Source organism: Microcaecilia unicolor, chromosome 3 (assembly GCF_901765095.1).
Source record: "Microcaecilia unicolor chromosome 3, aMicUni1.1, whole genome shotgun sequence".
In the NCBI taxonomy this organism is placed as follows: Eukaryota; Metazoa; Chordata; class Amphibia; order Gymnophiona; family Siphonopidae; genus Microcaecilia; species Microcaecilia unicolor.
In genome coordinates, this window is record NC_044033.1 from 13,342,963 (window position 1) to 13,366,325 (window position 23,363).

A 23,363-nucleotide genomic window follows, 5' to 3' on the forward strand; every position below is an offset into this window, starting at 1 on the left:
ACCTGTCTAGCATTAGATAAGTGGAATGCCATCTGATGCAAAAATCCTAAATGAGCTGGTGTATAGGAGGTCTTGCTGCTTCCTGCCTTTCACGTAGTTTATACTCACCTTTTGTTCTTTGATGGAAATACCCTGCTATTTTTGAGCATTTCTCAATTAGTAGCTTGATGGCAGCTGCCAATTCCTTTGCTTCCAAAGCCAAAGGAGTCTCTTAGTACAAGGTGCAGCAAATGCATAAAGCAGAGCTTCTCAAACTGTAGTTTGTAATTCCAAATGGGGTCATGAAACCTGCATTTGGGGTCATGACCTGGATGGGCACCTCATTGGACTTCATTATCCTGCACATCCTGGGGGGTCATGCATATTCCATGGCTGCACAATTTAGAGTCGTGGCCATAGAACCAATGGTGAACACTGGTATTTATTTATTTATTACATTTGTATCCCACATTTCCCACATTTTGCAGGCTCAATGTGGCTTACATATAACCGTTAATGGCGTTAGCCGATTCCGGTCTGAACAAATACATGGTATGAATGAATACAAAGTGATATTGTGGTAGAATGAGGTACAAGAATGGTAGGTACAACTGGGGGGAACATAGAGAGGGAAAGGGGGAAGAAGAGTCAGGTAATGTCCATTACGGTCTTTGGTTACATTGTGTCGCAAGTGTCCAGGTATTTTTATGTTGGGTCGATGGGGTATGCTCTTCTGAACAGGTCTGTCTTTAGTGCTTTCTGAAAATTTAGGAGGTCGAGCGTATTTTTTACTGCTTTTGGCAATGTGTTCCATAGTTGTGCGCTTAGGTAGGAAAAGCTGGATGCATAGGTGGATTTGTATTTGAGTCTTTTGCTGCTTGGGCAGTGAAGGTTTAGGTATGATCGTGCAGATTTTGTGGTGTTTCTGGTAGGCAGGTCGATGAGGTCTGTCATATATTGAAGAGTTATGCTAGCCCTTGCTCTCAGTAAAATACAGGCCAATGGCTCATAATAAGAGCTAGGCTTCTTAAAATCAGAATCTTCTCTGATACAAAAGAGAGCTAGCCTGTAAAAATCAGAGATCACCTTTGACACAGTTACATATCACTGTGGCAAGTGCTGAACTGGCAAGGGTGGGGCAATCTACTCTATAAACAATCCTAAGACTGGGACCTGCAAGACGTCATAAGCAAGAGTTGCTATGGTTATGTAGAGATAGTGCTGGGTCAGCTGCACCCCGGGTGAGAACATCCAAAGGGGGGGCTAGAGGAAGGTTTGGGAACATATGAAGTCATTCTGATCAGCTGATAAGAACCAAGAGCCCTGTTGAGACAGCTGGGGTCCATTGAAATGAATAGGGCCAAAATTGTATATAAGCAGCAGTTTGAGGAGTATTAGATCAGATGAGAGGAGAAGGAGACGAGAGGAGAAGAAGACCAGAGAAGGAAGACTCCAGAAGGCTAGAGAGAGAGGACGTGCCAGGATATGCTGCTCCATTATGTGAATGCTTAACCTACCTGTATTACCATTGGTAAGATTGTAATAAACTATCTTATTATATCTACTACATACTGGGTTCCTTTCTAATTACAAGGGTCTATACTGCCTTGACGGTGTAAGCCTGTCATGAGCAGATTCAGGGTTGGGGTAATTAAGTATCTAGAGGGGATTTGCAGTTCTCTCTAGGATAGTACAGAGAGCCCATGGCTTCCGCTGCGCAAATGGGTGAGGCAGATCCTAATTATAAACAATATCCTGGTGCCTCACCGTAAATAATTATATGAACAGTCGTGCAGATTTTGAAAGTGATACGTTCTTTGATTGGTAGCCAGTGCAATTTTTCTCAGAGTGGTTTAACGCTGTCAAAGCGTGTTTTTCTAAATACAAGCCTGGCTGCTGTGTTTTGGGTGGTCTGAAGTTTCTTTATCCTTGCATCCTGCATAGATTCCATTACAGTAATCTGCGTGGCTTAGTACCATTGACTGTACCATGTTACGAAATATTTCCCTTGGGATAAATGGTTTCATGTGTTTGAGTTTCCACATTGAGAAAAACATTTTCTTTATGGTGGATTTCGCTTGGGTCTCTAATGATAGGTTACGGTCGATTGTTACACCGAGAATTTTCAGGCTATCTGAGATAGGGAGGGTGTATCCTGAGGTGTTAATGTTTGTGGGTTTGTATGTATTGTATTGGGATGAGATGATGAGACAGTGTGTTTTTTCTGCATTGAGTTTTAGTTGGAATGCATTTGTGCATGAGTTCATGATGTTTAAGCTTAGCTTGATTTCATTGGTGATTTCCACCAGATCGTGCTTGTAGGGGATGTATAATGTAACATCATCAAAGTAGATAGATGGGTTAAGGCCTTGGGTGGATAAGGTTTTGGCTAGTGGAGTCATCATGAGGTTGAAAAGGATCGGTGATAGTGGTGATCCTGTGTGTTCTATTTCTGTTTGTATAAATAAAAATATATTTATATACATATATCTATACCTATGTTTTATGTTTCATTTCACACATTAAAAATACACATACTTATACAGTGTTATTACACACAAATAAACCTTGCTTTTCTCAATTACAAAGTACTAACGTATCGCTGAGCAACGCCAGCAGGGACAGCTAGCTTTCTATATAGGTTTCGAGTGTCTTTTTGCAAGATGTTGCGGTATTTCACAAAGTGTCTGGCCCTATTTATGTAAACCGCGTTGAATGTAGTTGCAAAAACCACAGAAAGGCAGTATATCAAGTTCCATTCCCTTCCCTATTTGAAAGAAGATATGCATAATATGAGGAAATGTCACTGTGATTTGCACTCCTGTTGCCATCCCAAATATTTCTGTCCATTGATGAGAGGGAGAAGGAGTAAAATCTACCTGAGGATGACTAGAAGCAGATGAGAGCAATAGAGAAAAAATAAAGGAGAAGCATCATTGTCAGAGAGAGTAGGACTGGTGCAAGAGTATCAGATGCCTTAGGTTAAGATTCAGCTTTGTGCCCTATTCAGACAGCTTTCAGGCCTCTAGCCCCTTACTCCCAGAGGACTTGATTTTTAAACTGAGGAATCCTGATCACTCCAACACCACTCCTCCCAGAACAAATTTATAAAAAGACATAACGTAGCATCAGCTATGTTTCATATATACAATACTCTCTTCTATGGCAACTCTCAGTTTTAACTGGACCTCAAATCTTATAACAATGGCCATTTAATATTCAAGGTCTATGTCTAGGATTACAAATGTTACTAATAATGTAGTACCCAAACAATTAATTTTAACAGGGCCTCAGCGGTGATACTCGGTGAACTTCACAGTTTCTTTTCACCAAGACTGATTCCCCTTCATCGTCATTGGCCCTTCAACAATATTTTCACTTACCTAATTAATAAGTAGTATAGTACTTATCTGATTCATTTTTCAGCTCAGGGGATCAGTCTTCCAACGTGTCTCATGTTTCGCTGCTGCTGTATCTAAAAAGAAGCCTATAGTTAAAACTTCATTCTCAATCCTCTTATCTTTCCCCCTGTATTCATAATAACAAAACTATAAAATATTTGTTGTTTCACTTAACCAAATCTGTCTTGCCAACTCCCCTTTCCTCAGTCAAGATGGTGGCCACTCTGTTATACAACCCATTTATAAAGACACTTGACACTTAATCCACCAATCATTGAACCCCATATTTCAAACTAGCGTCATTGGCTCTATTTCTCTATTCAGTCCTGCTGGGATTACTGAATTTAACGTGAATATCCAATGTTGCAGGGTTGAATGCAGTAACAGAGTGGGTGACACTAGTTTGAAAAATGGGGTTCTGTGATTGGTGGATTAAGATAGATGTTTTTCTGCAATATGTTTATTTACACCTTATATGTATGTAAACAAAGAAACTGACACCTATTATAAAGAAGAATAATCAACAATTTTTATTTTTTCAACTGTCCTCCCTTGGACAGAGGCAGTATGAGAACATCATACTGGAAGCAAAGTATACTCACAATATATGATCAGCAGTAATACAGAGATATATGTTTGCTTAGCTTACATTCATTGCGCTTCTGCTTATATACTCTTAAATTAGTACTGCACCCAATGCCTGCACGTCAGCAACCCTTTTCTTTGAAGCCTGTTCTTTCTTATCTACAAATGTCAGCAGCATTCCTTCTACCCTTGCACAGACTGTCTCTGTTTCACACAAGGCTACCCAGCTCAAGGCTGATTCTATGACTCCCTTATTATTTTCACAGGTTTATGACTCATAGCTCTTTTGCCTTAATACTTGCATTCCACTGACCATAGGAACTTTCTACTTTCTCATTATATTTAACAAATCCTCCCTTGAACCTTGTAAAGCAAGGTTCACCAAAATTTTATGGTTATAGTTTTCATCACTGTTAGACTGGGCATCATCCTATAAATAGGTAACACCTCAGGCCGTCATGGCAATGACAAACATTTTCTATCAAACCATAGAACTTTCGGGAGTCATCAGTAACCCAGGACAGTTTGGTTCATAGTCACTGGTTTCAGCAGACATTACATTTTGTATCTGAGTTACCATGGTCATCTTCAATGAATTTTGACATGCTCGTCTGCAGCAGCTAAGCAAACAAGGCAAACAACATAATAAGAGTCCTGCAACACATATGAAAACAATACATTCAGTCACAATCCCTCTTAACCAGGGACCTAATCCTCCAAACCAATTTTTTATGGTATCCCACCATGACATGTCTAATATTCCTTCATAATCACTTACTTGAGTTCTTGCTAGAGAAAGAATGCGCTGCATTGCATTTTTCACAATTATTGATTGATTTCTGATAACAGTACAACATGAGGTATCATTAATAAGTTCACAAACATCATCATCAATCTGCCTTTGTAGGGCGGTTGAAGCAATGTCCAATTCATGGGTAACAACATGTAATAATGATTGTAATTGTCTAATTAACATTCCTAATTCAGCAGTGGCAGCTGGTTCTGTAAAAGGTATCCAAGATGTTGTAGTGTTGCTGCGGCAGCTTCAGAGCTCTGGTATGAAGGAGGCTGTTTTTGAACTTCCTCGTTTGCCTTCATGCATGCTGTTTCACTCGTCTGTGTCTCAATTTTCATTTTATCAGCATGGTATAAGTCTGCTGCAACTATGAACAGATTTAAAACATGTAAATGTTTCTGCAAGGATTTTCCCTTTTTGTTTTGTTGTATGTATTTTAAAACAGACAACAGCTGAGTTCTTACAAATGAACCAGCACCTGGCCATGATAAAAATGAATCCTGTGAGGCATATCCAGCCCATTTCTCACAGACCTTTTGAATAACGGGTGCCTCAAAGGGAAAAGTATCCTTAACATGCACAAGGGGTGAGCAATTCTTTCGGCTATCTACATACAAAACATAAGGAGTAGTAGATGTTTCTCCCCAACCCTCTGCAGCGGGTTGAGGGGATGGTTCCTTCTTAGACTGAAAAGGTCTCATGATATAATAACAAACAATGCCTAAGCTAGCAAAATACACAGCAAACAATAATATAGATAATGAAAGATACAAGAATAAAAATAAAAAAGCAATTTTTCAAAAGACTTTGCTTCAAGATATACTCACGGTTCAGCTGATTGACAGTCTATAACCTACTCAATCCAGGCTGGCCATTTCTGGAGATCATAGGAAAGAAAGTCACACGATTACCAATACAACAACTTAATCAGAACAACGGCAGCCGCGTCCTTCCGCGGTCGCCAATTTGTTTATTTACACCTTATATGTATGTAAACAAAGAAACTGACACCTATTATAAAGAAGAATAATCAACAATTTTTATTTTTTCAACTGTCCTCCCTTGGACAGAGGCAGTATGAGAACATCATACTGGAAGCAAAGTATACTCACAATATATGATCAGCAGTAATACAGAGATATATGTTTGCTTAGCTTACATTCATTGTGCTTCTGCTTATATACTCTTAAATTAGTACTGCACCCAATGCCTGCACGTCAGCAACCCTTTTCTTTGAAGCCTGTTCTTTCTTATCTACAAATGTCAGCAGCATTCCTTCTACCCTTGCACAGACTGTTTCTGTTTCACACAAGGCTACCCAGCTCAAGGCTGATTCTATGACTCCCTTATTATTTTCACAGGTTTATGACTCATAGCTCTTTTGCCTTAATACTTGCATTCCACTGACCATAGGAACTTTCTACTTTCTCATTATATTTAACAAATAATGGAAAAAAATGAAAACGTCTAGGAACAAAATTAAGATGTTTTTGGCTAGACCTGTTTCAATCATGACTAAGTGACCAAAAAGGTGCCCTAAATGACCACTGGAGGGATTAAGGCATAACACCCCCTTAATCCCTCAGTGGTCACTACCCCCTCCCTGCCCCCTAAGATGTGACAGTGACAGTATATACCAGGTTCTGTGACAGCTTCAGATATGATGGCCATTCCTATTAGAGCAGCAAGTAGGTCCTAGTGGTCCTAGTGGTCAGTGCAGTGGACTATAGAGAAAGGAACGTAGACCCATATCCCACTGTAACTGGTACAGTTGTGGTGGAATGTGTCAGCCCTCCAAAAAACACTAAATACCTACAGTATCTACATATTGGTGACACCTGCAAGCTTGAGAGCTATTATAGTGGTGTACAATGAGGTACAGTAGGTATTTTTCTGCTCCTGGAGGGCTCACCATATAATATAAGGGGGTTATGGTGAGATGTGAACCTGGCACTTTTAGTTCACTGCGGTACCCCCTAGGCTGTCCCACTGCTTTGCAGACATCCTAGTCGTTGGTTTTTGGGTGGTTTTCTCTTGGACATTTTGTTTTCTGAAATGGTCCCAAAAGAAAAATGCACTGAGCACAAAACGTCTAGGAAAAAGGCAATTTTCGCACCAAAAAGAGACATTTTTTAGTTTCAAAAATGGTTATGTTCACTGCTCAATTTTTGGGTGTTTCTAGCAATACGTCCAAAATCGGACTTAGTCGTTTTATCAAAGACGCCCCTCCACATACAATACATATTTTAATCTTGTTGTTGTTTTTTGCAGATGTTATATCACATTGTCTCAGGCATTGGGAATGAACATGGGTGGAGCTCCAGCAGGACCAGCTGGAACTGGTAAAACAGAAACAGTGAAAGATATGGGCAAAGCCTTGGGAAAATATGTTGTCGTGTTTAACTGTTCAGATCAAATGGACTTTAGAGGACTAGGGAGGATATTTAAAGGTAACAACTAAATTATATAGATAAAACTTCTATTCTTTTAAATTTGCAAACTACCTTCACATTTTTTTGTTATGCACACAAATATACCAAAATCTGTACATGAATAAGAGAGACAAAACCTGTAAACTGTACAGGATACAAGGAAAAATATCTTTCAGCAATAAAATACCTATCAAAAACTGAGCAAAAAATATAGTAAATGCTTGAGCAATACTAAGTAAATTATGTTATAAACAAATAAATATGCCAGTAGATCAAATAAAAGAAAAAAAAATTGAAAAGAAGCAAAAATAGAGAAAAAAGGAGAAAAAATATGAAAACTGTTGCTTACAGCATATCACCATTCTCAAATCTACACTCAGAAATCCCCATCCAGTCAGGTTCCATGATAACTCACAAATCTAAATAGATACAGTTGCTTTACTCTGTTCCAGTTTTATGCAAAATAGTCTCATGCATATGAATTGTGGACACCTTGAAATCTCAACTGGCTAACAGTTAGAATTACCAACCTGTGCTACCATGGGAGCATGCATTAACTGTATAATTATGCATTCATTTTATAAAGCCTGTTTTACACATACAAAAGGGATTTTATAAAATTGCATGGCTGCCTACATGGAAAATGTGCTCCTACTTTTACCCAGTCTTTGTGTAGGCATTCCTGGGGACTTAGTTTAGTTGGAGTGGACGTGGATATTTTATACAGTACACATATACACACATATAGGGAGCACCTGGAGGGCACGTGGGAAGGGCTCATTTAGGGGGTTTTTACTGAGGCGCACTGGCGTTTTTAGGGCACACTAAAAATAGGTGCACACTAAATGCTAAAGATGCCATTGCATTCCTATGGAGGAGTAATCTAATGGTTAGTGCAGCGGACCTTGATCCTGGGGAACTAGGTTCAATTCCTACTGCAGCTTCTTGTGACTCTGGGCAAATCACTTAACCCTCCATTGCACCAGTCTAATATAAAGGTATCACCTTATTTTCTATTTTGTGTTTTATTTGCATTTATTAACACAACTACCATATTATTTTATCCTAAATTAAAAATAAATTCTTTTTTGTACCTTTGTTGTCTGGCCATTAACTTTTTCTAATTGTGTTGGTCCTAGTCTCTTGATTCTGCTTTGCTTTATCTTCTTTTAACTCTTTTGCCAGGGTTTTCATCTGTCATTTTTCTCTCTTCTTTTTCTTTGTTTTCTTCAGTTTATTTTTCTGTATCCAGTCTTCAATTTCTCTCTTTTTTACTTCATCTACCTATGGCTTTTTCATCTTTTCCTCACCTTTGTTCTCCCCATGCCCCCTTCTTCTTATTCTCCAGTCTTTCACTAACTCCATCCTCTCCCCCTTTCCATCCAGCAGCTCCCCTCTTTCTCTCCCTGTCCTTCCGTCCAGCATATTCCCTCTTTCTCTCCTATCCTCCTATCCAGCATCTTCCCTCTTTTTCTCCCCATCCTTCCACCCATCTACCCTCTCTCCCAATCCTTCCCATCCAGTCTCCCTCTCTTTCCCCTTTTAACCATTGTCTCTCTCTTTACCCGTTTCTGTCCAGCATCTCCCCTCTCTCCCTACCCTTCCATCCAGTGTCTTCCCTCTTTCTCGCCCCATCCTTCGATCCAGTGTCTTCCCTCTTTCTTTCCCCATCCTTCCATCCAGCATCTACCCTCTCCCCATCCAGCATCTACCCTCTCCCCAATTCTTCCATCCAGTGTCTCTCTTTCTTCCCTTCCTTCCATCCAATGTCTCTCTCTTTCTACCCTTTTCCATTTACCATGTCTCCTCTCTCTCCCCATCCTTCCACTGTCTCTTCTCTTTCTCTCCCTACCCTTCAAACCAGCATCTTCTCTGTTTCTCTCCATCCTTCCAGCAGAGCTGGTGGTGGGAGGCGGGGCTGGTGATTGGGAGGCGGGGATAGTGCTGGGCAGACTTATACGGTCTGTGCCAGAGCCGACGGTGGGAAATGGGGCTGTTGGTTGGGAGGCAGGGAGAGTGCTGGGCAGATTTATACGGTCTGTGCCCTGAAAATGACTGGTACAAATCAAGGTAAGGTAAACACAAAAAATGGCACATGTGAGTTTATCTTGTTGGGCAGACTGGATGGACCGTGCAGGTCTTTTCTGCCGTCATCTACTATGTCACTGTCTTCCCTGCTGTTTCCCTCCTTTCATCCAGCATCTCCCCTCTTTCTCTCTCCATCCATCCAGCCAGGGTCTCCCCCTTTCTCCCCATCCTTCTCCCCAGCAGCTTCTCTCTGTTCTGCCTTTTCCCATGTCCCCTCCTTCTCTCTCCCATCTTTCTACTTATCTCTTTCTCTGTACCCCTCTTCCATCCACTGTCCCCACTCTTTTATCATTTCTCCCATCTGCTCTCTCCATTCAGTATTTGCCTCCTTCTCCATGCCCTTTCCCATCCCTGGTATCTATTTCCTGGCCACTGCGGGTTCTCCCAATGAGCAGCAGCAGCCATTGCATAACAGCAAAAAAGCAAGTGTGGGACTGCAGCAGCTTTCAAGCATGCTCTGTCGGTCCTCTGCCCCTGCTGACTTCAACTTCCCATTCTGAGGGCAGAGGACCAGCAGAGACAACAGTGCATACCTGAAGGCTGCTGTGGTCCTGCGCTTTCTTTTTTTGTTGTTTTTCTGCGGCCGCTGCTGCTCATCAAGAGAAGCGGCAGTGGCAGTGTGAGAAAAATGGCCCGGCAGTGTGTCTCTGCAGGAGACTTTCCTGCTTTGGCGGGAGATGACCCCCACCAAATGCGGGAGACTTGGCAGGTCTTTACAGACTCTTGTATCAGCTCTCCTCCAATCAGTACCAACACAGTCACAAAAAGCTGTGGCTGCAGTTATTTGGGCTTTATAGCTAATGTAAGTCCTGACGATTTTCTTGCATTCCCTAAACATCTATGTGCTAACCAGAATCACTGATACACATTGGGAATGGTACACCGCCTGTGACACACCCTTAAAATGCCCCCGATATACTTCCTGCCTTTTTAGATGTTTCCTGGTATTCATATTTTTCTCCAGGGTGTTTGCTCACACTACATGTAAAATTTTGGAGAAGTTCGATGATCGAGAAACTTGTCCACCCTTAGGAGCAGATATTACCTTTGGGTGCTGCTCCGTTTGGATGAGTTAACACTCTGGGAATCTCTCCTTCACTTACAAAAATGTTTCCTTAATATCCATATTTTGGATATTTGGTTTATAATTCTTCAAAGTTAGTCTTCTCATAGTTCTCTTTAAGTTAGTACTCTGGTTTGTATTTTATCATAGATGGTTTAAAAAGCACATAAATTATTTAGTATTCTATAATTTACATAACTGTGATTCCTGCCCACACTCCTCCCATACTCTGCCCATGTGTATGCCCACCTTCAAACTACATGTCATCATATTTAAGTCCTATTTGATAGAATAGCATATAACAGGACTGTTGTCATTGACTCATATATACACAGACATACGCATGTTTATATTGGTATTCTGGTCATTTATGCCTATTCATGGTGTCTAAAAGTCCGTGCCCTCTTTATTGAATTACCTCCCGAGTGTGTAAAGAAAGATGATAATTGATCCATATATCTACGTATGTATTTTCAGCCAGAGTAAGCGTTCAAGTCTGAATATTGAAAATACCAGATTAGTTTTATGTGGATAATTAAATCATACAAAGCTACTTCTGCTATTTATGTATTCTGAATATCACCACTATCCATATATCTGTGCTCTTAGCCTAGTTTGAAATCCCAGCCTACTTTGGACAAATACATTTTGACTCATATAAGGGTCATTAGTAAAAGGAGTGGTAAAAAGTGGCCTTAGTGTGCCTTTGCATTAAGGCCATTTTTACTGCAGAATACAAAGGCAGACTTTTTGTATTGATGGTCATGCGTTGTTGTTGCCATTAGTACACGGCTATTTAAAACGTTTAGCGCATGTGCACTTACTGACACCAAAGAACATAAGAACCTAAGTGTTGCCATACTGGGATAGACCAAAGGTCCATCAAGCCCAGTATCCTGTTTCCAACAGTAGCCAATCCAGGTCACAAGTAACATGGCAAGATCCCAAAACAGTACAATGCCCCTGATTTTAAAAGAAACTCACTTATGTGGTCAACACTTGTTGCTGACCACATGTGTGGATTTGAATATTTACTCCAAGGTCTTTTATGTTTCAGAAGTTTTCTTAACATTGTGAATATTTTTCTAATTAAAATTGTCAGGTTATAACTAGGAATGTTATGACAATTGGAAAATATTTTTTCTTGTCTCATTGTAGGTCTTGCTCAATCTGGATCATGGGGATGTTTTGATGAATTTAATAGAATTGACCTCCCAGTTTTATCAGTGGCAGCCCAGCAAATATATATTGTTTTGGTTGCAAGGAAAGAAAGGAAAAAGCAATTTTTGTTTTCTGATGGAGACCTTGTTGATTTAAATCCAGAGTTTGGATTTTTTATTACTATGGTAAGAGATCAGTTTTTGAAGAGTTTGATCATTTGAAGTGAAATGACAATTGTGCTGTTTTGAAAGCTTACAAAAAGTCTCATGCAAAATGTAACCACAGCAGGAAAAAGTTTCAACCATTACTATAAAATCCAAGTTCTTTTTCTCTTTGAGATGTGTTAGCAGTTTAACATGGGAATTAATGCTTGCCAAAGGTTGGTGCCAGCTCCACCTCACAAGTACTGCAACATGCTAACTTTTAGTCTGTGGTAATTGCTACATTAAACAGCTAACTCAGACATTTTCATGCAACCAGCATGGAATACACAGAGACTGAACCTTAGAGTTAATGTCAAGGTAGTTCAGTTTAATATTTGCTGTAATGCTTTAACTGACTTGCAGGACAAGGCGTTGTACAATCTGAAAAGAAAGCATGAATGATGCTACAAATTTGTGAATAGGACAGAAACAACATTAATTCAAAAGACCAAATTATTCTGAAAGAGGAGGAACAGGAAGGAAGGAAAACTAAAACTAAATGGTGGTGGGGTAACTAAGGTTTCTTCGAGGACAAGCAGGCTGCTTGTTCTCACATGTGGGTCGACGTCTGAAATTTTTCACCAGCAAAAATAAAAAGTTTTGCCAGAGCCTTCTGGTGCGCGAACTGTGCGCACCGCGCATGTGTGAACAACTTCCTGCCTGTCGCGTGAGCGTGCCTCCCCAGTTTTTTCTTGTCCACGAATGAGGTGACAGTTTTTTTCTGTGCTCCTAGTAAGGCCCAAGAAAAGAGTCTGACGACTGGTATTTATCATTTTTCTTTATTTTTCGTCATTTTTTTCTTTAAAAAAAAAATAACTCTGCGTAGCTAAATTCTTAGTTTAGCCTCCCTTTTAAAGTTTCCTTTTGTCACCCGTCTGTGGTAAGACTTCACACAGTATCAAAATACTTCTAATATGTAACTGTGCCAGCCGAGGGAACTAACTGTGCTCAGCTCACAAGAGACAGAGTGAACATAAAATAAAACATCATCTTTAAAAGATAATAAATACTGTACTGGTAAACAGAAAGAAATACTCTTCAGTTAGATTGTACAGGATTAGACCATTAGAACTGCTGGTTCCCTACTGGATCCAGTATACACTCTAATTTCTTTACTAACCAAACATTTAGTCTCCTAACCAAATTACAAGTCAGTATAACACTTCAAAGATTTCCAACTCAAGCCGAGATCCAAGATGGCCGCAAGCTGTTAGGTTGCTGTGACTCTCGTTCTCCTAAAAAAAAAATGCCTAAACGAAGAGGGAGATTAGCGGGTAGGGCTTCCCCGCTGACTCCCTCATTACCCGGTCCGATGGATTGTTATTTGAGATCGCAGGGAGTTCACCGCAACGGCGGATCGCTTCCAGAGGTGCACGCCAGTGAAATGGAGACTTCGGCGCTCTCTGGCTTTGATGTTACTCTTAGCCCCGCCAAACGCACTCCCCCTCCGCAGCCGATAGTCGCCAGTTCTTTCCTTCTGGATTCGACGGGGTCCACTCCCGTAGAGGTTAGGGGCCCAGGAGATCGTCGAATCGAAGCTTCACTTACTACAGAGGTGGGACTGGAGAGCAGTTTGCCCGTGGAAACGTCGCGAACTGAGGGGAGAGGGGCAGAGTGAGGACCGAGACCAGCCTATAAGGTTTGAACTTCCTAAAGAATTTAGGACTAGACCAAAAGATGTGACATTAGAAGCTTTGTGGGACCTGGTTTCCAACCTAGGACAAGTTTTCCTTAAGCAGATAAATGATGTACAGCCTAAAGTTAAATCTCTGGAAAGCAATTTGGTAGATAAAAAACAACAAAGCAGTGGAATCAAATGCATTTATTGGAACAATACCCGACGTGGCCACGTTTCGCCCTCAGGCTGCGTCAGGGGTACAAACTATAAAAACAAAACACAAGTATAAAAACATGTATAACCATACATATTAACAATGTCATAAGCATGATTCAACTAATAAAAGGCAATTATTTAAAAAAAGATTCAACATATATAAAACAATCCTTTAAAAGTTCTAAAAAAACATGTATAGACATGTATATACATTGTTAATATGTATGGTTATACATGTTTTTATACTTGTGTTTTGTTTTTATAGTTTGTACCCCTGACGCAGCCTGAGGGCGAAACGTGGCCACGTCGGGTATTGTTCCAATCAATGCATTTGATTCCACTGCTTTGTTGTTTTTTTATCTACTGTTTTGTAAGCAGTTGTGTGCCTTTTTGTTTTTTAAGCAATTTGGTAGAGAAAGATGAACAGATTAAAGATTTGAACGGGAAATTTGTTAATTTGGATCAAAGAATTATGAAGCTTGAAACGGCACAACCTATTATGATGAAAGATTTGACGAGTCTTAGAGACAAAATGGAAACTTTTGATAATTACACTAAAAATCATAATCTGAGATTTGTCAACTTTCCTAAACTTCAAAATGTTGCTCCTATGGATATGTTGAAACGCTATATGCGTGAAAATTTATCAATTCCTGAACAGAATCTACCACCAATGACTATGGTTTATTATATTCCTGGGAAAGGAACCACTCAACCCGAAGCTCCGATAAATGTTTCTCTTTTGCGTGAAACTTCAGATACCGAATTAGCGACTGTAGCTACATTGGTGGCGACAGTCACACTATTACCTGACAAGAATTGGATCTTTCGTCTGTTTTTCTGAAATAAAGATAAACCCTTTCTGGGTTTAAAAGTTTTATTGTTTCCTGATGTCTCCAAGGAGACACAACGACGAAGGAAACAATTCCTGCTCCTTAGGCCTGAAATTCTACACTTGGGGGGTACCTTTTTTTTAAGGTACCCCTGCAAGTGTATAATAAAGCTTAAGGAAAAAAAATATGTATTTACAGAGCCGTCTCATGTATCTGCACTCATAACCTCAGTGAAAGTGGATAAGCGTTAATTACAAGTGTTTGCTCTACTTAACCGTACTTGTAGAATTTCTTTTTTGATTAACCTTTAGATATTTTGTCTCCAGTAATTTCCTGAAATCTTGGATCACATGTATGGACTTGAGTATAGTTTTCCTGTTAATGTGAAGCTTTTTAAGCCTCACCTTTTTGTTTTACTATGTTTACATAATTTGTAGATTACTAGATACTTTTCCTGAACAAGAGGATTGTCTTGTAAAATATTGGATAATATTAATTAAAAAAAAAAAGAAAGATTTCCAACTCAAAATAGGAGTGTTTCTTAGGTGTATTTCATTTAAACATTTTTATAAACTTATTTCCTACAGGGCTTACTTATAAGGCAAGTCACTATCCAAAATCTCTCAATTCTTAGTCTTATAGTGGTATAATTATTTTAATTGGATTTCTCCTTCTTCCTTTATTTTCAACATTAAATCTCAGTTCACTTGGGTGATAAACAGGAGTTTCAGAAAGTGTGAATTGTCTCTCTCTGTACTTAGCTGAAGGAAACTTCCAGTTGCAATCTTCAAGAGATCTCTCCTTTAAAAGTTGTGTTCCATTTGATTCTTCTTCCTAAACTTAATCTAAAAATAAAAGGAGAAATACTGCCTCCCTGCAGTGTGTGAGTCTTTAGATCAGCCTGCCTGAAACTGGAACCTAGACTGAGTGCTAAACTATGAAAAAATAAAATAAATTGAATTTCCTCAGTTCTAATTTCCTAAGTAGCTTTGTTATAACTTTACCTTAACTATCTAAAGTGCAACTTTTTTTCTTCAAGCTGCTGAGATCTGGAAGCCCACTGCTTGATCTCTTCCACTCCCCTCTCAGTAGAGAAACCTCAAACTTGTAAATCTCCACCAATCTCTTTTCACTCATATTTTCTCATTTACCACATAATCAGGCACTCTTTTACAATTTCAGTCAATTTAGATCAAACCACAATTCTTTCTTTTCCTTTCTTACACACAGGAGCTCACAGCTGCATGTTTGTCTTCTTGGCCAAACCATCAGTTGCTCTCACCTCTCTGTTCCCGGGCAGATTTCTAACAGGAGCTGCTCAGACAATCAGAGAGCTCTATTTGAATGCAGATCAACATACAGACACTCTAATGGGAATTTTTAGTCAAAACACTAGATAAACCCTTCGTTTTTGGATCAAACTTCACATTTTTGATCAGAGCCATGCCCTATCATTAAGGCTGTAAACATTTCCAACAATTTTTACCCATAAATATGCAAATGAGAACCTCCCAAAAATGGACTAGTTTGCATGTGGCTGGAGCAAATTTGAGTACATAGCATACCAATCCCACTTCCTAGCACCTAAATTCTGCAATTAGATTTAATGCAAATACTTTTAAAACTTATTTTTAGCACTCTTAAAATCTCAGGTGTCAGTGCAAGTCTCTATGGTATGAACTGCTCATGTGCAGGAGTCTCTATGGTTAAATATCTCCCTGGCAACCCCCCCTGCTCTCCCAGCAGTAAGGTAAACAAATTAAACCAATTTCTACAACTGGTTACACTTTGTTTTTCGACGCGGCCGGTCTTTAGGCCACGCGGTCGTGTCTTTTGATTTCACCGAAGCCGTTTTTCCTTCCATGTCATCAAAGACACCCAGTGCGTTGGGCCCAACCATAGCCCAGCCGCTTGTAGTCTGTGTCTTCATATGAAGAAATGGACCCAAGTAGTCTCGAGAAGCCCAATGAGAAAAGCTTTTTGGGGCTCAGTCCGGTCCTTCGACATCGACATCAGTACCGAGGTCGGTGGCGTCGACATCGACAGGAGCATCGAAGTTAGGAGCAGAGGTAATGGCTGCTGAGAGACCAACTCGTGCTGGGACCAGTGAGGTGTCGAGTGGGTCTCCACCTGCCTTGAGGCCTTCTGTTATGCAGGCCCCCCGGGATTGACCTTCGTCGGACCTGGCCCCAAGGAGACGTGAGGATTCCACATCCTCCTCATCAGTACCAAGGAGTCTCGATGACGGGTGTTGAGCGAAGGCGAAGAAGCACCGTCATCGGTCTCCTTCGACGCACGGTACTGGGAGTTCTGGGGCGTCGAGAGAGTCGGCATCCGAGAAGCGTTGGCGCCAAGAGAATTGCTCCCCCTCGATATAGGAGGTGCCGATGTGTCAGTCTCCTAGCAGCCCGATGCCTGCTCCCGAGCCTCCACAGATTCTGCAACTGCCTGTTCCACCGACCCCGCAGCCTTCTCCGATGGCAGCTCTCGATGAACTCCAGAACTTCTGGAGGGACTGCTACGTCAGTCAGCTTCGGTGTCAGAGGTGCTTGCGCCTTCTGTACCATCTGCTGCAGAGGTGTCTGGCCCTTTTCGTGCGGTGAGGTCTCCGATTGTGGTGCCGCCTGCGGCATCGGTGTCAGTTACCACCCAGGTTGACTCCCCTTCGACGTCGGTGGAGGGAGCTTCGCCGCAGTCGGACCGGGCGTCAGTCTCTCGACATCGCCATAGAGGACATTGTTCCTCGGCGTCGAGGCAGGTTCAGTGTCAAAGTACCTTGGCACAGGTTTTATCCAACACTGAGCAGGAGCATTCGTAGGAGTCAGAGGAAGATCCCAGGTACTTTTCTTCTGATGAGTCCTTTGGGATTCCCTCTGATCCTTCCCCTCCACCAGAGAGGAGACTGTCTCCACCGGAGAGTCTGTCTTTTTCCTCTTTTGTCTGGGAAATGGCTATGGCTATTCCCTTCCCTGTGGAGGTTGAGGATGAGCCCAGGGCTGAGATGCTCGAGGTCCTGGATTATTCTTCTCCACCTAAAGAGGCTGTAACAGTTCCTCTGCATAAGGTACTGAAGGAAGTCCTTATGCGAAACTGGTCGGCCCCTCTGTCTGGCCCTGTGGTCCCGAAGAAACTGAATCCCAGTATCGGATCCATGGTAAACCTGGATTGATGAGGTCCCAGTTACTCCACAATTCCATGGTGGTGGACTCCTCTCTCAAGAGAGCCAGAAGTACTAGAGAATATGCTTCGGCGCCCCCAGGAAGAGAAGCTAGAACTCTTGATTCTTTTGGGAGGAAGACATATCACACCGCTATGCTCACCGCCAAGATTCAGTCATATCAGCTCTTCATGAGCGTGCACTTGCGGGACTCGATACACAACTGTCGAGCTTGGTTGATGCACTCCCTAAGGAGCTGGCCGAGCCTTTTCGCCAGGTGGTCAGGCAGCAGAAGGCGTGTCGAATGTTCCTGGCCAGGGGTACATTCGACACTTTTGATGTAGCATCCAGGATCTCTGCTCAGGGTATAGTGATGTGCAGACTCTCATGGCTGCATGTCTCTGACCTGGATCATTCTGTCCAGCAGTGAATGGCGGTTGTTCCTTGCCGGGGGGACAACCTTTTGGGTGAAAAAGTAGAGGATCTTGTTGATCAGATCAAGAAGCATAATGATGCTATGGATTCTCTCTTCCACCGGGCGTCTTCTGCTACTGTCTCCTCACCTAGGAGGTATTTTGGAGGGAAGAGGAGTGCTCCCTATTCCTATCCTAGGCGTAGATACACTCCTACTTCTTGGCAGCCTGCCCAGGCTCAGCCCCAGCACGCTCGTTCTCGTCAACAGCGTGCGTCTAAGGCCCATACTGCTCCCCAGCAAAAGCAAGGGGCGGGCTTTTCACTGGCTCCTGTTAAGCATAGCCTCAGTAAAAGTGTCCCTACCGGATGACTTGCCGGTTGGAGTGAGGTTGATATTTTTTCACCAAAGGTGGCCTCTTATAACCTCCGACCGGTGGGTTCTTCAAATAGTCCGGTTAGGATACACCCTCAATCTGGAATCCAAACCTCCAAATTGCCCACCGGGAGCTCATTCATACAGTTCCCAGCACAAACAGGTACTTGCAGAGGAACCCTCTGCCCTTCTAAAGGCTCAAGTGGTCGAACCCGTTCCACCAAGGGAAGAAGGGCTGGGATTCTATTCCAGGTACTTCCTTGTGCAAAAGAAAACGGGGGATGCATCCCATCCTAGACCTAAGGGCCCTGAACAGATTCCTAGTCCGAGAAAAGTTCAGGATGGTTTCCCTGGGCACCCTTCTTCCCATGATTCAGGAGTACAGTTGGCTAAGCTTTCTGGACTTAAATGATGCTTACACACATATCTCGATACTTCCAGCTCACAGGAAGTATCTTTGATTTCGGCTGGGAACCCAGCACTTTCAGTACCGTGTATTGCCTTTTGGTCTGGCGTCTGCACCCAGAGTGCTTACAAAGTGTCACGCAGACTGGGAGTGCATGTGTTCCCTTATCTCGACGATTGGCTGGTGAAGAGCTCCTCGGAGGCAGGCGCTCTACAGTCCATGCAAAGGACTATTCAGGTGCTAGAACTAATGGGTTTTCTGTTCAATTACTCCAAGTCCCATCTCACCCCAGTGTAGAAGTTGGAATTAATTGGGGCTCTGTTGAAAACAAAGACAGCTCAAGCTTATCTTCCTGATGCAAGGACAGACAACCTCCTGTCGCTGGTGTCCATGGTTCGAGTGTCTCAACAGATCACGGCTCGCAGATGTTGAGACTTCTGGGGCACATGGCTTCCACAGTTCATGTAACTCCCATGGCATGTCTACATATGAGATCAGCTCAATAGGCCCTAGCTTCCCAGTGTTATCAAGCTGCGGGGGATGTAGAGGATGTAATCCAACTGCCCACCGACTTTCTGAATTTTCTTCAGTGGTGGATGATTTGATCGAATTTGTCCTTGGTATCATCCGCAAAGAGACAAACCTTACCAGACAACCCTTCTGCAATATCGCTCACAAAGATGTTAAAAAGAGCCAGCCCAAGGACCGATCCCTGCTGCACTCCATGGACAACATGCCTTTCTTCAGAGCAAGCTCCATTTACCACTACCCTCTGTCTCCTTCTATTCAACCAATTTTTAACCTAGTTACTAAAGGTGATGGCACTCAAATTATTTATCAGTCGTCTGTGCGTAACCGTGTCAAAGGCGTCCCTCTCACGTCCAGCTGTTTGGTCACCCAGTCGAAGAAGTCAGTCAGATTCATCTGACACGACCTGCCACTAGTGAATCCATGCTGTCTCGGGTCCTGCATTCCATTTAGTAGCGTTTCCATTAGCTTACTCACCACCGAGGTAAGACTGACAGGTCCGTAACAGATCAATTGTAGAATATGCATAGAATTGATTCAGCTCAATATTCCAAGCAAGTTATATTTTCATTGGTGGGTGATGAACATATAACTAGCTTTTTCATGGATTTAGAGAATTTGCAGACTCTCTACCACCTGAGAAGACTGCAGAGCTCTGCAGCTAACAGCCAAGCAGCAGGAGTGACAAAAGCACATGGCTCAGGCAACTTTTGATGCTTTCATTGTGGCATCCAGGGCTTCCGCCATGGCTATCGTGATGTTCAGACCTGCCTGGCTGTGTGTTCAGACCTAGAACCATCATTTCAGGAGAAACTGGGGAGACAGTCCTTTTGGTGACATGGTGGAGGAGGTTGCTGACCCATCAAGAAACCATCGTCATTGTCCTAGCCCACTCCTAGCATTACCTCCTCTTCTAGTAGGAACTTGGTCAGAGGGCAACAGAGGACCTATTACTCTCACAGGGACAGGTTTACTTTCTTCTCCCCCTTTTTTTTTTTTTGGTTTAGCCCAGAATCATCCCAATGTACTCTGTATAAAATTGATGATGTCTTTCTGGGTTTCTTAAAAATATCTGGTGCTGAAAATCTTTGCAGACTTCCCCAGTGCTATCCAGATAGCACCCGATTAGTCTTGGGGCAGAGCCTGGGCGGAGCTGGGAGTTATCCAGATACTGGAAATATTCAGCTATTCAGAATATCTGGAGTGGCCTAGTGGTTAGGGTGGTGGATTTTGGTCCTGAGGAACTGAGTTCAATTCCCACTTCAGGCACAGGCAGCTCCTTGTGACTCTGGGCAAGTCACTTAACCCTCCATTGCCCCATCTAAGCCACATTGAGTCTGCCATGAGTGGGAAAGCGCAGGGTACAAATGTAACAAAAAAATAAAAAAAAAAATACTGTTGGTATCTGGATAATTCTGGCAGATGGCATTATACTCAAATATTCAGTGTCAATATTTATTTATTTTTATTTATTACATTTGTATCCCATATTTTCCCGCATAGCAGTAGGCTCAATGTGGCTTACAGTTTCTGGAGAGGAGAGTACCAACTCTGGGAATATATAGAGTGGAAAATATCCAGATAACGACTTGCGCTTAATATCTGGGTGTACATTTAAAAGCTGAGGCTGGCATTTAAAAGGAATGCTGGCGTTGGAGTTTAAATATTACCTCAATCATGCCAAGGTACTTACTCTAAATACTTTCTTCAACTATTTCAGTTTTGAAGTAAAAGGTTTCATTTTAAAGGGGTTGAATCTAAAAAGACCATTACATTTGTAACAGGTTCCTCAATGGATTATGTGCTCTAGTATTTCCAAAGGCTACATGAATGAAAGCAGAAGTTAGCCTCAGGACTCCACTTCTGTGTGCATTTTATTTTAGCTACCATTGTCACTCTTTACACTATCATAGTTCTCATAAAACATAAGTGTTGCCATACTGAGCCATCATGTCCAGTATCCTGTTTCCAACAGTGGCCAATCCAGGTCCATCATGCCCAGTATCCTGTTTCTAACAGTGGTTAGTTCAGGTCCCAAATACATCCATCTTAATAATGACTTATGGACTCTTAGATAATTATCCAAACCTTTTTTAAACCCTGCTAAGCTAACTTCTTTTACCACATTTTCTGGTAATGAATTACAGAGTTTAATTACACATTGAGTGAAGAAATATTTAAATATACTACTTAGTAGCTTCATTGTGTGTCCCCTAGACCTTGTATTTTTAGAAAGAGTAAATAAGTGATTCACCTCTACCTATTCTACTCCACTCAGTATTTCATAGACCTCTATCATATCTCCCCTCAGCCGTCTCTTCTGTAAGCTGAAGAGCCATAGCCTCTTTAGCCTTTCCTCATAGGGAAATCATCCCATCTGCTTTATTATTTTTGTCGCCCTTCTCTGTACCTTTTCTAATTCCGCTGTATCCTTTTTGCACACAGCATTCAAGGTGCGGTCACACACAAAGGCTTCAATAGTCTCATTTTTATTTTTATTTGTACCCCGCACTTTCCCACTCATGGCAGGCTCAACACGGCAGGCAATAGAGGGTTCCATTCCTTTCCTAATAATTCCTAACATTCTATTTGCTTTCTTAGCCGCCTTTGCACTCTGTAGAGGGTTTCAACAAATCATCAACGATGACACCTAGATCCTTTTCCAGGGCAGTGATTCTTAATGTGGAACCTTGCATCATGTAGCTATAGTTTGGGTTCTTCTTTCCTACATGCATCACTTTGCGCTTGCTCACATTAAATGTCATCTGCCATTTGGATGCCCAATGCCCCAGTTTCATAAGATCATTTTGCAATTTTTCGCAATCTTCTTGTGTTTTAACAACTTTGCACTCAGCACAAAAGAGCTCAATGTCCTCTCTAGCAGAATGTATTAAAAATAGGGTAAATTTGCAGCCAGCATGGTGACTAATATGTATCTGCACCCATGCTTAGCATAATATATTCAGTGTCGCTATCCGTAGAGACAACAGTGCTGAATATACATGTAATATAATGACCACGCTAGAGCTAATCATATAGTTTGTCTATTATTCTGCAAATATGGCTACTAAACATATAGTGTTTCATAGTCTGTGAGAAATTCGTATAAAAACAGCTCCTACCCAGATAAGTCCCGTTGACTGGATCTATACAACACTACCCAGATAATTCCAAAGCAGTTTGCAGGTAGAGTTTGGAGGAAGCTAGGAGTTACCTGGTTAATGGCTATATTCAGTCTCCTAACCAGGTAACTGCCTGGTTAAAGTTAGAACAGAAAAAAAGGCTGCCGTTATTTTCCATCTGGGCACTGGGCTGAGTATCACTGGTACCTGGATAAGTAGCACTGGCAAACCTATACCTGGACATTTAGCACTGACCAGTATCTGGATGCTGGTGCTGAAAATCCAAGTATAAAAGCCCATAGTGGGCTTTTAACCTCCCTTTAGACCATTTCCACTACTGGACTCAACTAGCTAAAGAAATTGAACTACTATATCCATCTCTGCATCAGAGGCAATGTACCTCATCTAAATTTTCATGTTTCTGCCAAGTACTGCTGATGGCACCTAAATCAGCTTAGAAGGTATATAAATCTGTACAATCCCTTAAACAACATCTTTGTTCTCACCTCCTATCAGAATGGGAAAAAAACTTTAACATCTCTTTTAGATTGTAAGCTCTTTGAGCAGGGACTGTCCTTCTATGTTTGAATTGTACAGCGCTGCGTAACCCTAGTAGTGCTTTAGAAATGGTTGTTGTTGTTGTTGTCTTTAACTCCTTCTGATTGGGAACTTTTTTGGACCAAAACCATGAGACCTTCTCTATCTGCAGCGTTACTTCAATCCTCCTATTTTATTATACACCAATCCTATTGGACTCCAAGTAAACTCTTCAAAATATCAAATGATTCCTTGAAGCTGGTCCTGCCAACTAGATACTGGGAGGGAGGGACGGAGGGAGGGGAGCCCTGGAAATGGGAGGGAGGGAGGGGAACACTGGAACTCGGATGGGGGGAGGGGGCAGGGGAGAGATGCTGCACATGGATGGATGGAGGGGTTAGGGCACAGAGGACGTTGCCTGCATATGGATGAATGCAGGGGAGAGAGCATA

The 23,363-nt window shown here is 41.8% G+C and overlaps 1 protein-coding gene across 1 annotated transcript in view; it reads left to right on the top strand.

The window, feature by feature from the left end:
- DNAH8 (dynein axonemal heavy chain 8) overlaps positions 1 to 23,363 on the top strand; it is a 1,267,128-nt gene that overhangs the window by 776,967 nt on the left and 466,798 nt on the right. Inside the window, 2 exon segments of the mRNA XM_030199255.1 lie at positions 7,033 to 7,211; positions 11,503 to 11,690. Of these exon segments, the coding sequence (XP_030055115.1) occupies positions 7,033 to 7,211; positions 11,503 to 11,690 (367 nt within the window).